At 37.1% G+C, this 18,031-nt stretch overlaps 1 protein-coding gene across 2 annotated transcripts in view; it reads right to left on the reverse strand.

Moving 5' to 3' along the window:
- The window catches only part of LOC110027043 (uncharacterized protein slr1919), a 74,231-nt gene extending 57,397 nt beyond the window's left edge, over positions 1–16,834 (reverse strand). Inside the window, exons 1-7 of one of the 2 annotated variants that reach the window (XM_020728309.1) lie at positions 16,557–16,834; positions 16,353–16,464; positions 16,004–16,250; positions 14,975–15,016; positions 13,574–13,645; positions 3,185–3,320; positions 2,911–3,068 (exon numbers count right to left, since the gene is read on the reverse strand). In XM_020728309.1, coding sequence (XP_020583968.1) covers positions 2,911–3,068; positions 3,185–3,320; positions 13,574–13,645; positions 14,975–15,016; positions 16,004–16,250; positions 16,353–16,464; positions 16,557–16,614 — 825 coding nt within the window. In that variant the 5' untranslated portion in view covers positions 16,615–16,834. The remainder of the gene's footprint in view (positions 1–2,910; positions 3,069–3,184; positions 3,321–13,573; positions 13,646–14,974; positions 15,017–16,003; positions 16,251–16,352; positions 16,465–16,556) is intronic. The other variant, XM_020728310.1, reaches the window with a different exon arrangement.
- Positions 16,835–18,031: the final 1,197 nt, after the last annotated feature.

The following is an 18,031-nucleotide window of genomic DNA, read 5'->3' on the forward strand; positions in this document are numbered from 1 at the left end:
GAAAACTAGGAGTGGACCCCACTCCAATTAGGCGACATTCTCTTAGCCTAGAGAGCTGACCGACCCTCAATTTTTCCTGGATCGAACCGGTCCAGACTTCCTAGACCCGTGTCCTAAACGTCCACGCCACACGTCATCTTATCCCAACAATTTAAGCTAGTGAGAATATTGCGATACCAAAGAAAAAAAAAACAAGAAGATAAAGGAAAACCTAGTTTTCCACAGAAATCCACTCAGATTAATGTAACTAATATTCATATGCCTCGATTTTGCTAATAGGGTGTAAGAACTTCAGCATACTTCCACCTGGACTAATGTATACTCAACTACGGGGTATTTTTTTCTTTTTAATAAACAATGCAAATCATAGCACAATTGATACTGGAGTTAACTCAAACCAGAACGGAAGGAAACACAAAAACACTTGGAAATAAAAAAGCAATGACACAAACACAAATACCCCCTAAGGCAAGGTTCGAAGGTGGTGGGCAATGTGTTGAGATAGTGGAAATGGAGAGCTGCAGGTGGAAGGGTGATCTAGCAACAGCAAGGGGAAGAATACTTTCCGGTTGCAACCAGGGAAAGGTTGGTACGGGAGGCATCAAGCGGCAAAGGAATTGGTAGGGGCGACAAAAAGGAGCATATGGATTGGGAGGGTGGCAGCAAGCAAGCAGAGAGCTGAAAGGGGGGTCAATGGAAAGCAACAGGGGTTTGGAAGGGCCTGTAGCAGATAGGCAGGTTGCTAAAGGGTGCGGCAACAAGCAAGGGGAGAGAGCGAAGTAGAAATGCAAGGAGATAATCACCGCCTTGTGAGCAGGATACAACCAGAGCACCACTTGTCATTGGATACAGCCCTAGCAAAGGCGAAAGATACCGAAGGCAAAAAATAAATAAAAATAAATAAATAAAAGCAAACAACTTCCCCAAAACACAATAAATAACATATATAGTCTCAAGATAAAGAGAAGTGAGCCCAACTCCCAGTAGGAGGGAACCATGTGCAAGTGAGGACCGCTCAAATATAATAACATGCATTATCTATACAGCCGCTAAAAGTTTAATGAAACCTATACCATCAACTCAAACTGTATAAAGCATCAAACTACAGAATGCCAAAAAAGCTAGACTGATGAATTTATGAAGACATGAGCAGTAAATAATGTCGACTACATTTTATGTTAACACTTAATATTCTGCACTAGCCATCAAACAACATAATTCTCTAAAAAAGAATAAGAGAAAAAAGCATATGTGCACTTTGTAAACAATAACTTAATATATACAGCAACAAGTCTTTATCTCAGAAGTGGGGTCGGCTAAATGAATTTTTTTCTCCATTGTGTCTTACTGAGTGTCATATTTTCATTTAATTCTAATAGATTAAGATCATTTTTTATACAATATTTAGGTCAACCTTTGCCTTTCTTCACATAAGTCCAATCTAAAACATTAAATCTAAACAATACTTTTCTATCACACAGTAGGCCCGATGCATTCCTCCATTTCAACCAACCAACTTGAATACTACTAATAACATCACGATCTATATCACATCCCATTGAACAATAGACCCAAGATATCTGAAATTTTCACACCTTTTAATGATTTAATCAGTCATAGTTATAACTATACCACTAGAGCTACCACTACTAAAATTATATTACAAGTATTTAATTTTAGATCTACTCAAACGAAGGTCTTTAGACTCCAATGTAGAACTCCATAATTCAAGTTTTTCCTGAATTTTTTCTCTAGTCTTATCCACACGAAGGATATCATCCGCGAAAGACACATCCTCTTGTAAATGTCCAATAAGAGCACCCTAAACCCTAAACCCTAAATAAGTTTGGAATTTAAAACTACAATTATTTAAACCCATATTGTTAACTTTCTCAAATAAGAAAAGGGGCAAAATGATCGCTAGGGAGGAAGGGTGTGATTTACTCTGCAGACTATCTAATTTATCCAATTTAGTAATATGGTTCCTCAGATGTTATCCAAAAATGATTCCCTGAATCCTCACACTTGATCAAAAATAATCTAACGGGCGCAATTTTGGATCATGATTAAGGAGTTAATGGACTACATCAAACCTATTAGGTAGTTTAGACTAAAATAATCCCATACAAATAGATGAAGGACTATTTTCACCCTTTTCTCTTCCACAAATGTTTACAAACCCGAGATTTCCAACTTTTAAATCCAAGAAACTGCATAAGTTGTGAAAGAAGTTAACTCTGAAACTTGCAATCACCATGAAATTGGGATTTTTATTTTAGCTTGGTAGTGTGTCATTTGGATGCTTGACAGGAGTCAAAATATGAGCCTTCAAAATAAATTTTAAATATAAGCATATGAGTTTTCCATGATGAGAAATCATTCAAATTTAGGACAACTAAGGGCACAATTCTATTCTACTCGATACCTTTGAAACCAGGTGAACTATATCACTTAAAAAGCACAAACTTCTGTGCACTTTTAGCAGTTAGTTTTTAGCAAATGAAATGGTTATACCCATGTCCAGCATCAAGGAAAAGTTTACAACAGCCTAGAAACATAAAGATTAAAAATAAAAAAGGTTAATCATGATACAAACGCCAATTAAATTGTATAAAATTCTTCCATTTTTGAGTTTGAATGCCATTAGCAATTAAAATTTCGAAAAACTGTATAATATTGAGATTGTTTAAGAAGCAATCATATATATATATATATATATATATTGCTACTTTGCCAATTTGGTTTTCTTTGTTTGTGATCATAGCACTATCATGCGTAAATTGCATTCAACTTCTACAGATGGGGGACTCTCTCTTAAAGGTGATCATTATGATTATTATTAGCTTTATTTTATGAATTCTTATTTTCTATCATTTTCTGTCTACTTTTAGAAACCTTTCATATTCAAACCATCTCATTGACAGCAACCAGCAAATCCTTCCTAGCCTTGGCAAAGCGCTTCAGCTGTCCCCCAATCATACGAAACAACAGAGCATCAAGAATTAGCGTGAGCGCCATACCCGGTCTTTGAACTTTAACAGCTACAAGCTCCCCAGAATGTAGATGAGCTGCATGACTTGACATATCAAATGTATGCATTTAGATGTAGAGAGCACAAAATATCATCAATAAACATAGATACAATATGCCTAAATCAAACATTAACAAAAATGGGATCACTAACCTTTATAGACTTGCCCCAATGATGCAGCAGCAATGGGTTCTGGACTAATATCAGAAAATATATGAGAAATTGGAGCTCCCAGCTGAGACTCGATTGATTTAATTGCAATATGAGAAGGAAATGGAGGTATTTGATCCTGCTTATAAAGTAATCGTCAAAAAGAGAAAATAGCTAATGTTAGGTTATCAGGACAATATGAAGACCAAATCATAATAAATTTGATGAATGAATACAATAGTTATTTTCCTCGCCACATGGATGATCATTCAAAATAGACTTGTATATTATTTAATATGAAAGAAACCTCTAAACAAGTTCAGCAACATTATTGGTGCAATTAATAATCATCACATCACCATTATCCGTATCCCAAATATTCTGTCATTTTATAGATAAAATTAAGTATATTTACGATAAATACAAGTCATGTCTAGATACAATAAGGCCTTCTCACAGAGCCATTTATGTCTAAATGTAAGATTTTGCCCTTACAAACCTTCACTGTGATACAAAGCTTCCCTTTTTTAGAAGTTAGAATTCCCCAATCGACGGGGCTTCAAAAGAGCCAATCTTCAAAAGAATTCCGATAAATTGAAACTGGACTCATAGGGTTTCAATATAATGCCAATGATAAAAGCCAAAACCTGTATATGATCCATTAAGTAGACCCATATAGACAAAGTAGCTTAAAGGGTGACTACATATGCCTACAAGTACAACTACTTCAGAAATGGGGCAACATCAAAGTGATAGCTGCCGGTTGCAAGAAACGTAGATTAACTACATTACATGAATCTGTTGTATTTTTGTGATTAATTACAATAAATTAAGAGCCAACAGCATCATGGAAAGATCAATTCCCATAATAGCACAATGGGGCTACACTATATGATAGAAATTCCTAAAGATCCGTTTGGTTTTATTATAAATTAAGAGCCAACAGCATCATGGAAAGATCAGTTCCCATAATAGCACAATGGGGCTACACTATATGATAGAAATTCCTAAAGATCCGTTTGGTTTTATTAAAGTGCCAGAAAGTGATCGGAATTAGCTCCAAACCCATGCTTAAGCACTTTTTTTTTTGGTGGAAACCAAATGGAAATGAGTTCGTGCTGGTGCAACAGGCCTTCACAAAAGGTAAAAATCAAGTCTCAACCGATTTTTTGGTAGAAACTAAAGGAAATGGGTTCGTGAGGGTGCAACAGGCCTTCACAAAAGGTGAGAAACAAGTCTCAATCGAGGTATCCTCAAAATAAACATCATTTTTTTCTTTTTTACAAAAGAATAGTGAATAACAAAATTAATGAGATAATTTACTTGATGTCAATTTGTTAAGTTGACTGACGCGGGGCTGAGCTGAGTCGGCTGAACTGGCTGGCAGAGAGACAAACTAGCAGAACCGGTCTAGGGAAAGCCAGTGCATGTTCCTACTGGACCAAGCAACAATTTGAAGCGGCGGACACTGGCGCTGTCCCCTTCCTCCTTTTCTTTTTTTTCCCCACCAGATTGGAGCCTATTTATATGCTTTGTTTGTTGGAATTAGGGTTAAGTTATGTGTGATTTCTCTTTTTATATTTTGTGTCGAGTCTTCTTCCCCTTGCTAGGGTTGTATCCAACAATAGGTGATGCTCTAGCAGTATCCTACTCCAAGGTGGTGGTGTATCTTCTCTAATTTCCTCCCTACCATCTTCCCTCCTCTAGCCGCCGCCCTGCATCCCAACTTCTCCTTCAAGCCCTCCCACCACTTGCCATCCCTCTTCATCCCCTGTCTAGTCACTGGCCTACTCATCCTAGCCGCCACCCTGCATCCCTTCCTCCACCCAACCTGCCCTCTATAAGCCACCTATCTCCCCTTCTCATTACCACCCACCTGCAGCCATTTCCACCGCAATTTCAGCCAACTTGTGCAGCCGCCCACCTACCCTTTTCCCTTCCCCCTCCTCCTAGTCATTGGCCACCATATCCTCACCCCTCCAAACACCGATTCCAAACCGCATAATCCACTTTTCTAGCACCTCGCCGACACCACCGCTGCCCTCAGATCTTATCTGAACCTAGCTGGAGTTTGTGTTTGTTGTGTTTTGCTTCTGCTTTGTGTAGTGGTTGTAACTCTAATCCTTTGCGTAATGAAATTTGTTTCCATTACCATTGGTTTTGATTAGTTCTGGTATTACTAACTAGAAACCAATAGAGTAGGATTAGGGGCATGCAGTGTTCGGTTTTATCCAGAAAATCGAACCGAACCAAACGGATTTAATAGTTTGGATTTTGGTTTTTAAAAGGCCAATATTTGATTTTCGGTTCCCACTGAGAACTGAAATTTACTTAGTCATAATTTTAGGCAGTCTAGGTATTGACTGCTTCAGTTTTTTAAACGAATAAAGAGTTTTTGGGATATTTTTTTTTTATTTTTTATCTATGTAGCAACGAAACTTCAAAAAATGTGTTGTGCCCGTGTCGGGCACGTTTCAAACACCAAAGCTTGTCTGACACGCCCCGACAGTTCTCTGACACTACAAATGTTTGAATTTTTTTCAGGCTCAAACACGTCCGGAGCACGCCTCAACACTGCATCGGATGTGAGCTTGACACGATTTTGAGAAAATTTAACACGGGATTTATAAAATCATAAATATACGTATAGCCTTAATTATACAGTATAGTCAAAACCGTCACATCTCTCGTCATGTTCAGGGTCCCTTTAAGATTCATCAAAATCGAGCAACAAATGTGCATCTAACCCAAATAAAAGCAGAGCGTTAGTAATTCTCTCTCTGTAATCATAGGTTTTTTTAATTTTTAGTAGATAAATAAGATTATAAGTTGGATAAATTCTTTTGAAACATATTACACCTAATCTTAAAAATCAATTTTCATAAGCGTGAGATTTTATAATATAATAAATTTATGAAGTTAAATTTTATTCTTACATAATTTGTGTCGTGATATTCTTAATAAAGAATAATAGAAAATTTTATATTTTATATTATTAATTAATTAAATATAAAAACATGTCTATAACATGTCGTGTCCTATGTTTTTTAATTATGTCGTGTCCGCATCTGTGTCTGTGCTTCATAATTTTTTTATATATCAAATATATATATTTTGGTTTATATAAAACCAAACCATTCAAACTGAATTAAAGTTCGGTTTGACTGGTTCAATTTTATCAAAATTTTGTTTTGTTCGGTAGTTCGATTCTAGATTTCCATTCAAATCGGTTTGCCAAATTTTAAAACCGATCCATCTGAACCGACTAATGCACACCCCTAAGTAGGATAATAATGTTGGCTAATTAATCATAAATAAAGTAAATGAAAATCAATCAAACTACCTTTACTTTATAAATAGGCCTATTTGATAAACCAGCTTAATTGGGTAAGATAATCAATAGTTAATTAGTAACAATTAGAATAAGTAAAACTAATTAGGCTAATTAGAAATCAATTAAATACAATAACATAGATTATACTTATTGACCAATATTTAATTAAAATGCAATAAAATATCTTAATAAAAGGCTAATTATTCATTAATTACTAGAATATTTTAGCATTATTGATCAATTAAAAGTTTAACTTAGTCAAATTATAGATTAATTAGGCTACATTTCCATTAATTGTTACAAGGACATCTAATTATTCTAAATTTTATTACAAAATTTAAAAAGTCTAATCAAACAACAATGATTAAAATATAAAATTAGGTTGAATTCTACGCTACTCGTCCAAAAACACAATATATCGCACGCTATGGCATGAGGCATCTATGGCGCGCCCTTCACATATTTAGTCTTGTGAAGTGAGAGGTATGAATTTGGAAAATGATGTGTTATGCACACATAGAAAGCATCGTGATGAATGGCACACCCTTCACGTATTTAATGATGAGAAATTTGGAGCTCCCAACTGAGATTCAATTCATTAAATGAGATATAAGAAAACAATGTATTAGTTAATGATTAAAATATAGAATTAGCTTGAATTATATGTTACTCACCATAGACCATGCTTGTCAATAACGCAAAATATCACACGCTATGGCACAAAGCACATATGGCGCACCCTCCACGTATCTAGGAATGTGAAGTACTAATTTGGAATATGGTGTACGTTATCCACACATAGCAAGCATCAGAATGAATGGCACACATCATAGTTGTGTGGCATATTTATCAATTTTCATAATAGCATAGCTTTATCCACATCACTTTTAAAGCACATGAAACCTTTCCTCTTTTTTACATGAAAACTGGTGTATTAAGATCCTTGGTTGAACTTTTAACTTTTTCACTATTTTTCATTCAAGTTGGTGATCTGATAGAACAATTTAAACGGAGAACACATCCTCCTAATAATTATTAGTTTGGTATTGTATTTATCCATATTGACAACTTATTGAGCAGATAAATATCTCTATAAGTGGAAATTTTCTCTCCAAGAACCATTTCTCTCTTTGTTTGCTTAGCGTTCTATTTTTTTCCCCCACTTAAAGCATTAGTGAGCATTTTTGGTATAGCGGCTATTGCTTGCTATCAAGTGGTTCTGGAGTGGTTGATATCACCTTGAAAGAGGTTTTTGTAAATTCAAGTTTTTATTTTTTTTTATTTTTTTTGCATTGGTATCATAAGTAAAGTTACTTGATTCATCTAATGAAGTTTTTTTTTTTTTTAAAGGCTAAAATTACGTTTTACAAGCATGATGAATAACATTATGTGCCAGTTACATGCCATTGTTTTATATGGAATCATTTGTTTCTCTTACAAATTGATTTATAAAGATATCCCGACACATTTTTGAAAAAGTATACACCTACACGCAGTGTGCAATGGCTTCAAAGGACCCTTGCAAAGCAATGCATCATTCTTCATTGACAACTACTCTACAACCTAAATAAGTACAAAAAATTAAGTTTGCAAAAATTGGGTTCATGCAAAATAAAAAAAAAAAAATTTGAAAATTTGAAAAAAAAGCAACAATGAGCCTCAAGTCCAAAACTCAATTTAAAATACCAAAAAGTTATTTATGTCAAAATTAACTAGCTTATACCAATGTAGTAGCAGCACTATAGTCACAATGGCTCAAAAATAGATTTGAATTTTAGCTCAAATTGAGATTGGATCGAAATAAACAAGCCGAGCTCTAAGCCGACACCATGGCTTAATTTTTTTTTTTAGCCAATTTAAGCCATACACGAAACAGTTCGATCTTTTTTATTTATAAAAATTGAGTGTGTAATATGTAATGCTAAATAAACTTTTGGAATGCATAAGTGATAGAATTTTTATGTAATTTATTTGCATTCATTCATTGTAAGTTTGATCGATCAAAATAAGTCAATTCGTTTTGTTTATCAAGCTGGAACAAATCCCAATAACTTAACTAGTTGAGCCAGCTCATTTTGATTTTGGGTCAGATCGAGCTCGATTAAATTTCAAGTCAAGCTAGCTCGAAATTGAATATCAAGAGCCACGAACCACACTCAATTCCATTTGAGCCGGCCCCAACTTGACTCAAAATCGGTCGTTCACTACCCTATTATCCTTTGACTTGAAGGGTGCTAGAATCTTTTAAATATCTAATCTAATTAGTGCTCTAATTTTAAGGTATGATAGTTTTTTATATCGTCAAACCTGACAAGATTTTTTTATAATTTTTTTCTTAGTAAAATAAACATTAATTTACTTAAAAGTTATGATGTGCCGACACTTCACTACAAATAGCCATGCAGTTTCGACATGTGTCGGACACATACACTCTTGTGACAAAACGTCTGAAACGTATAAAAATATATAAAAAAAATGTTAAATTTTGATTATTTATGTTGTACAAAACATCTTATGTTTATTTTTCGTATGCAATGATCTAAAAATATTGATGATAATCTTTTTTTTTTTAATTTTGATTACATATTACTTTTATTGTACTTAATATTTTTTATATGTCCTAATCAAAGAATAATATAGTAATCATTATTTTTCTTCATTTAATACTCCCCCTTGCACCCTTGCAAGCCACTGACCAGCCCCCTCCCTGCCCTAACCAGTTGCAGCCCAACTTCTTCCTCCCTCCAACCTGTTACCAGCCTTTACATAGTAAGGCCACAGCTCTCCATACTGCTCCCAGCAGCCCACCCCAGCTGCAACCCAGCTTCTTCCTCCCTCCACTTGTTGTCAACCTTCTCCCAGCAACGTCGCGGCTCTCCATACTCCTCCCAGCAGGCTGCCGATACTCCCTGCCTTTGGCCCCAGCAGGCCTTCCTGCCCCCGAAGGCTGTCTCCCTACTCCCGCAGGCCACCACTTTCATCTCCCTTCCACCCCTACCTCATGCAAGTCTCCGGTCTCTACCCACCAGATTTCTTGCTCGTTAAGTTTGTTTGCGCTGTCCTTATTGTGTTGTGTTTGCTTGTATCCTGCACCGCTTTGGGCGGTTGTTCTCTTTACTTTTTGTCGCCATTATAACCTCATTAAGAGTCAATAATAATATTCGTATTTTAGAGTTGTGGTTTGGGTCAACTCCGGTATCATTCGGTATCAAAGTTAGCTCAAACCTAGTTTCATCCTAGAGTTTCTAGCATTCCCCCCTACCCAATCCACCACACGATTTTTTTTTTCTTTTTTTTTCGTTTATTTTTTTTCCTCTTCTTTCTCTTTTCCTTCTTTTCTCCCCCCCAAACAGATCCCAAACCATCAAACATGCCGCCAAGGAGAAAATGCCCGAGCCTACCCGGGAAAAGATACGGCAAGAACTATATTGCCTCCAGCAAAGAATTGCAGAGGTTAAAGAAAAGTGTCTCTCTATGGTGGGAGAATGTATAGCGACGGAGGAGGAGAGAAGGCAAAGAAAAGATTACCATGTCGGATGAGATGAAGAAAATCATGCAGAAGAAATATCTTTTGCCTCATTACCATCAGAACATGTTTTTGAAACTCCACAATCTATAGCAGAGAGACCTTTCAATGGGAGAGTTCACAGCTCAGTTCGACCACTTACAAGTGAAATGCAACCTGACAGAGCCAGAGGAAAATACAGTAGTCAGATGTCTTAGTGGCTTGAAGTCTAGTATTAGAAAGGTGGTGCAGCTACAGTCGTATTGGACACTGGGGGATGACCAAACACTAGCATTGAAAGTGGAAAACCAGTAGAAGCAGAGTCGGCAACCATCATCAGCCAGGCCACCACCCACAGTTGGAGACACCAGCAGAAGCGCAACTCAAAAAGTTGAGAAAATTGGTTCGGATATGGAGAAAGCCACCCTTAATAAGAAGCTAACTATTATGCCCGCTAGAAAATGCTTCCGAAGTCATGGATTTGGGCACATAGCCTCCAGCTGCCTGACGCGCAAAGTGGTAAATTTTATCGAGTTGGGCACCGTGGAAGAAGTTAGCGAAGAGCAGAAAATTGAAGAGCAGGGTGAGAAGCATCATTTTCCACCAGATGAGGGAGAAGTACTTGGGCAGATTCTGCGGGTTAAGGAAACGAGCGATCCGCATTAGCTTCGCCACAAAATTTTTCACACCCGCTACACAGTGAACAAAAAGGTATGCAGTTTTATCATTGACGGGAATAACAACACTCAGATGGTAGAGAAACTAGGACTCACAACTCAGAGGCTTTCCCAGTCAAATTCAATGACGTGGCTGAAAAAAGAAAACAGGATCAGCATCAACCAGTAATGCCTAATAGAATTTTCAATAGAGAATCAGTTGCAGCATCAGGTATTGTGTGAGGTGGTTCTCATGGATGTTTGTCACCTTCTGTTAGGACGAATGTGGCAATATGACTGGAAGAGTCAGCACGAAGGATTTAGAAACATGTATTCCTTCACCAAGGATAGCAAACGTCTCATTTTAATTCTTTCGGTAGAGCTCGATGACACATGAGCCCTTACCAGCAGAGTAGCGGGACCGGGATAATCAATTCTCTACCACCATGACCACCACCATGCAAGAGCTTTTAGTCCCAAAATTAGACCGAGATGGAGGTACGCTTGCAAGTGCATTGGGAGGCAGAACAATCGAAAGAGGAATCAGGTGTTGTCAGGATTTAAAACAAGGGACTAGAAACTTCAACAAATGAGGTTGAAGGAGCTCCTTCAACCTTGAAAGACTGACGCGGAGCTTGGGGAAGGACAAGCCTGGAATCGGTCCAACCTGGCTGAGTCGGCCGGCCCTCAAGGGAGAGGGGTTGCCTCCCCTTCCTCTTCCCCCTTTCCTTTCCTCTCCTTTCTGAAAGACTGACGCGGAGCTTGGGGAAGGGCAAGCCTGGAATCGGTCTAACCTGGCTGAGTCGGCCAGCCCTCAAGGGAGAGGGGTTGCCGCCCCTTCCTCTTCCCCCTTTCCTTTCCTCTCCTTTCTTCCATTTCCTTTCTTTCCTTCCTAGCACTTTCCTATTTTAAATCTTTACTTAAAATTTGAAATCCTGATTATATTTTTATTCTCCTTTCTTATTTTAAGTCCTTTCCAAAATCTGAATTTTGATTCCTTTAATTACCTTCCATAAATCTAATTTTCCCTCACTTTATTTCCTTACCTAAATTTGAAATCCTGATTTGATTCTTCTTTCGATTTGATTCTTCTTTCTTTCTTCTTTCTTATTTTAAGTATTGCCTAAAATTAAGTTCTAGTCTCATTATAAATAGACGATGATGTGCTTAGAGTTAGTGATCTTATTTTGATATCTGAATTCAGGTTTTGGCTTTTGGAACTTTCCTTCGAGGGTTGTATCTTACGTCAAGGTAGTGTTTCAGTTGTCTCTCGTCCGAGGTGGTGATCGTTTCCACGGGTTCAGGTGGAGTTTCAGCTATAGCTATATCCCATTGAGATATTTATCTATTCGTCCACACTTTCCACTACTACTCAGCAACCCCAACAGCCCTTTGACTTCCCCCTGCACCCTTGCAGGCCGCCGCCCAGCCTCCTCCCTGCCCCAACCAGTTGCAGCTCAACTTCTTCCTCCATTCAGCCTGTTGTCAGCCTTCTCCCAGCAAGATTGCGGCTTTCCATACTCCTCCCAGTAGGCGGCCACTACTCCCTGCACCCTTATAAGCCACTGCCCAGCCTCCTCCCTGCCCCCAACCTGCTGCAGCACAGGTTCTTCCACCCTCCAACCTGTTGCCAGCCTTCTCCTAGCAAGGCCGCAGCTTTTCATACTCCTTTCAGCAAGTTGCCGCTGCTCCCTGCCCCTGCAGGCCGCCTTCCTATACCCACAGGTTGTCTCCCTGCTCCAGCAGGCCACCACTTTTGCTCCCTACCCCGCAGGCTATCTCCCTTCCACCCTACCCCTTGCAGGCCTCCAGTCTCTGCCCATTGGATTTCCTGTTCGTCAAGTCTGTTTGTGTCGTCCTTGTTGTGTTGTGTGTTTGCTTGTATATTGCACCGTTGCTTTGAGTGATTGTTCTCTTTACTTTGAGTCTTCATTGTAACCTCGTTTAGAGTATTTTAGAAACGTCATTTGGGTCAACTCCGGTATCAGATAGTTCATAAGCCTAATAAAGATTTGGTCACAAAGAACTAAGGGGAATCAATGGGAGAATCACTGTAAGGAAGATTAGTTATATAAAAAATAATAAGTACCCTTAAGAAATATGGTTGCCCAATACACATGAAGATAGTTCTTATTTACAAATTATGTAGCACTCCTAATTCAAAATTCTTGTCAAGTAGTTATTAGTAATTAAATTACCTGAAAGACTTACACAAATTTGGTAGAATGCAAAGTCTAGGGAGTAGTTTCCATGATTATTTATTCCAAAATCCACCATCCATGCTTTCTTCTCCATCATTAAATTTGCAGAATTCCATCTCTTCCTCTCTATCACCCTTGACTCGCCCTTATCTAAGATTTACTACTTAATTATTTTTAATCCTTCCAATTTTGATTCAATACATTTTTTTTTCTAGTAAGTATCATGGTTTTTTCCAACAGCTAAATCTCTTTATTACATTACCTCAAGTCATTTTCTTGTAATAAAAACTTTAGTCATCTTGCGTGTTTGATTCAAAACCAACATTGTCAATCAAAGCAAGGCACTCCCCTGGGACTGTGCAGCAAGGCCTCACCAAGCTCAAACACCCGAATAAGTATTCGAGTCTCCCTTGACAAAAATTGAAGAGGATTTCATTGTCTTACAAAGGTTGACCATCATTCCGAATAAGTTGAACTTTATCTAACAGCAATGGCTCAAAATAATGAGAGCACGGCACAAACAGAAACTAGATAAAAACAACTGAGGTAGTGATGCCTGCGCTGATGTAGCCAGGTCAAACAAGCATTCAAAAGTGAATGATCGGCAGATGTCCACGAGAAATAGTTAAAAATAAATCGAGAACGCAGAAATAAGACAATCATATATAATCAAGAACGCAGAAATAAGCCTATCACCTGTAACTTGGAAAGTTCTTGGCAGTATGCCTTTGGTAAGATATCAGGCCGTGTGCTCAGGGCTTGTCCAAGCTACAAGGAAAAAAGTTGAAATATTTACCGACTGTTTGCTTTGATTTACTAAGTAAATAAACATCTAGAGGTGGTGCGGATCAACCATAATAATTGATAATTTTTAGAGAAAAACAATGCAAACAATGAAATAGTTTATACATATAGTTTAAGCGGCTACCTAAGGTGATGAACAATAGACCAAAATAAACAAGACATGAAGACATAAAGATCCACTTAGAACTGTTACTTGAAATCAAGTTTTTATCACACGGACATATTCTTCAACCTCATTAGCTTTATCCCAACTATTTATGGTTGGTTTTATGAATTCTAATTTTCCATTAATTCCCACTGAGAGAACTCAATAGCTAGTTCATCATCAATCATAAGTTTGCAGTACAATAACAAGTTCATCGTCAATCATAAGTTTGCAGTACAGATACCTTTTAATTGGCATGAATATGAAGTAGAATATCATCCTATAAAATATACAGGTTGCCCTTCTATATGGAGTTCTATAACTACATGAGATACATTTGAAATATAATTCATCCAAGTAAGGTATTAACAGTGAAATAGTTCAAATATGATATTAACTTCAAAAAAATTAGATGTTACTTTTGCCAAGAATTGGTGGGCTTTTATAGAAACAATCTAGAAAATTATAAAATCCTTACAACAAAGATAACATGTGCTTCTATCGAGAAACACTGAATGGGTAAGAAATCGCTGCTGCACTGCTATGAAGAACATTAAGAAAAAATGATATATCATGATTCAGACAAGCCAACTGTAACTAAAGTTCAATAGGTATGACACGGGGCCTCATGGATCCTCTTGTTTTGCACATAAACCGTAATATCATCAAGAAATCCAATATGAACAATAAGTACTTCAGGTTTGTTTACATATAGCAAACGTAAGCAATTCTATCTATATATTTTCCCAATCAAGTGTATTACTAAAGAATTATCTTATCCACGTGTAATATATAAGACTAAAGGGCAATTTAAAATCGATTAGTAGAGGAATAATGACAGAGAAACCTTAACTAGTGCCTAGAAGAGTTCAACCAAAGCAGCAGGGATATTGACAAACTTCAATCAGGGAGAAATTTTCAATAAAAGTGATCGTTATTCATAAATTGAAAATATTCAGGATGGCATTTTAAATTTAAAAAAAAAACACTATGAAAGCTTCATTAAATGAAAGAAAACTTTTGTCTGAATTATAGGAGGAAAAAGCTAAAACATGTGAATCATCCTTTTGAACCACTAAATGGCAGGATTAATGAGTAAACCACTAGCATTTTGAATTGATAATTGTCTTCAAGGAACTTGGATGTACCTTAGTATAGAAAGGCCCCAACCTGATTAAGGTCTTCCGAAACTGAAGATATAAGAACAAGAAAATATTATTGGTTCACATGCTACAAAGATCATTAAAATTTTAAATTAAAATAATAGAATAAAAATATATTAAATTACATTTAATTGATGTTTTAATGTAAATAAAAATATTTAAATCATGCTCCTGAACTTAACATCCTACGTCTACGTGACTAAGATTGTCAAAACAGCTCTTTGTTCGCGAACAGCTTGTGCTCGGAAATAAATATTATTGATTCACATGCTACAAATTTTACTTGTTTGAAATATAAACGAGTCAAACATGAATGGTGGTATTTTTTAACGAGCCAAATATGAGCTAAGCCCAGGCTCGCTCGTTTTTGGCTCATTTACACCCCTATAACCAAGAATCTTCCTCGTCCTTCGTTTGATGACTTCAAATCTAAGTTGAACATGACGAACATCTATGCTTCAACTTGAGGGGGGTGTTAAATTTATTACTTGTTATTAGCTTTTATTCCCTCTTTATTATATCATTATTTATTTCCTATTTATTTTATTCCGTTTTATTTCTTTCATTTATTGTATTTCACTGTCATTGAGTTTAAACACCCCTCCTTCTATCAATAATGTGTGGTACTTTATTCCAAATCTCAACATTAACAACTGCTTTAGAGAAAATAATTTCAACGGTATGATCTTAAATTGGTAGAAATTTTATTAACTCATTTTGACGGAACAAAAAAATTAGTCATGAAAGCATAGCTAAGTAGTTTAAAATTTTCCCTCGTGGCCAAATTATCAAACAAAATAACAACAGTTCCTAGGAGAGGATTTCTAAGTTAAAAGACCGAAAGTATAACCATTTCTCAGCTTGATGCACAATAACACACCTTCTTATGTAAACAGATATTACAATATACCGGTAGCGTTTATGCAGTATGCCATAGAGATGAAAACAATTAAAAACTATAAAACATCGCCAGGATTATTGACATGTATGGATTATAAAAGGATCAGTTAATACCTTAACAGCTCGTTTATGGGTGTCTTGAAACAAGAAATGCCAAACAGATAGCTTGACCACCTGGAACGAAATAATGGCAGCCCTGTACAACGCCAAAAAAGGACCAAAGCGCGAGTAAGCGAACAAAGTCTCGGAGCCGTGTATTCCAAGCATGTGCCCAAAGTCGGTCTCCAGCGACTGCTTCCGCCGCCTCGCATACTCGGCGGATGGTTTCTCTTCATGCACACTAGTAAATACCGTCGAGAAGCTGCATTTGCCAACAAAATTTTTTCAAAGATTGAAACAAACATCAATAGTTCGTAACGCAAACCTCATGACGAAGAATCCCCTGATATTGCAATCAACTGACCTGCGAGAAAAGGGAGGAGGTCGATCGTTCCTTCCGATAAATTTAATCTCCAGGCCCAGCTCCCATGATGAAAATGTTTTTGAAAAGCTACCAGCATTGCTGCCGAAAAATCCTGAGAGTTTAAAAGAAGAAGAAAGTAGTCATCATCTGGCGTGAAAAGAGGATCAGTAGACATGAAAAATAAAATTAAAAAAAAATAAATACCGTGGTAAATTATATGATTTCGCTGTCGATGAAGAATTGCGGCCAGCGCATTCCTCATGGACTAGGGTTTCAGCGCTGGCGCAGTCGTATGTCATGAGATGGTGGAATAGGAGGGGGGTGAGCGGCGGAGGCGAAGAGAGGAGAGTGAGAGTTGCGTTGCTCGGCAGTGGTGAGAGGGATGGAGCTAACCACGAGGAATCATTTCGTTGGCGAAAAAAGAAGGCAAGCAAAGCCACGACCGCTCGAGTGCAGAGTAAACAACTTGCTCTTTGGAGTGATTGATTAGCTCTTTGTTATTGAAAGGACCCTCCATCCATTTTATAGGCAGGAGAGCAAGAAGTGTACATTTGCATGTTTGTCTTTATTTTATAATTGTTGGATATTTTAGGTAAAAAAATAGAGAGTCTGTAACTCTGCCATCTTATTACTCGCCCGTATGATATTGGTTGTCCTTTGATCGGTAAGGTCCTTTTGATCGATTTTATTGAGTCGAGCAATTGGTCGGCTCTGGTGGTCATTTGGTTGTCTGACCGCTCGGTCAGCTTGAATCAGTCAATCTGTTAATTTGGTCCAGCTGCCGACTGTTGAACCATGGATGAGAAACTCATGTTGTTGTGATGAAACTAAACTGTCGGAATTCGACAGATAATTTGCACCTTTGACATGAGATCAATTTGGAGCATTCAATGGGTGTTTAGTGATGAGAGTCTTAGGTTTTCTGAAGAGCCTTAGAGAATCTTGTGAGGTGATTGGTGATATTTGGACGGGAGTTTGAATGATTCCTTCTCTTGGTTATGTGATTGATCTTTAGCTTGGCAGTCTTTGTTCAATTGGCTCCTGGTCTTGCTCTAATGGAGTTGTAGCCGGTCAAATAAACCCTTTGGTCTTCTGCTTATGTGATTTATGGTCTTCTTTCCATGAGCCACCCATGATCATACTTTTGTCTTTTAGTTTATTAATTTTTCTCAAGATTCTTGCTGACATACACAAATCTAGTAGCATTTTTAACAAGTAAGGACAATCATAGTTAATGGACATGGGTGATGGAGTTTGATAGTGAGATATGTATAATAAGGTGAGATTTATTATCATTTTATTACTAGCATGAACATATACAAATATCTAGCATGATGTATAATTTTATCATACTAAACATATTTATATGTGCTCATGCATTTGCACATTTATGACACTGTGTACTTTTTATGTTTACCATGTTATGTTGAAGCTAGTAATGTGTTGGCTGGAATAAACTACATGGGAAATTTTTTACCTAAAATTTGGCTTTTATGGCAATGCTAGGCATGTTAGGGGGGATCCACCACATGCACTCTAACAAGATAAAGCTACACTACTTGTAAGAGCAATGATACAATACTTCTAAACTTAAGAAACAGGAGAGTCTAATGGAAAAAAAACAAAATAAGTTGTCCCGACCAGTCAAAGGCAAGAAAATTTATAATCACAAAGCAAAA

This window comes from Phalaenopsis equestris, unplaced genomic scaffold (assembly GCF_001263595.1).
Source record: "Phalaenopsis equestris unplaced genomic scaffold, ASM126359v1 Scaffold000413, whole genome shotgun sequence".
NCBI lineage: Eukaryota > Viridiplantae > Streptophyta > Magnoliopsida > Asparagales > Orchidaceae > Phalaenopsis > Phalaenopsis equestris.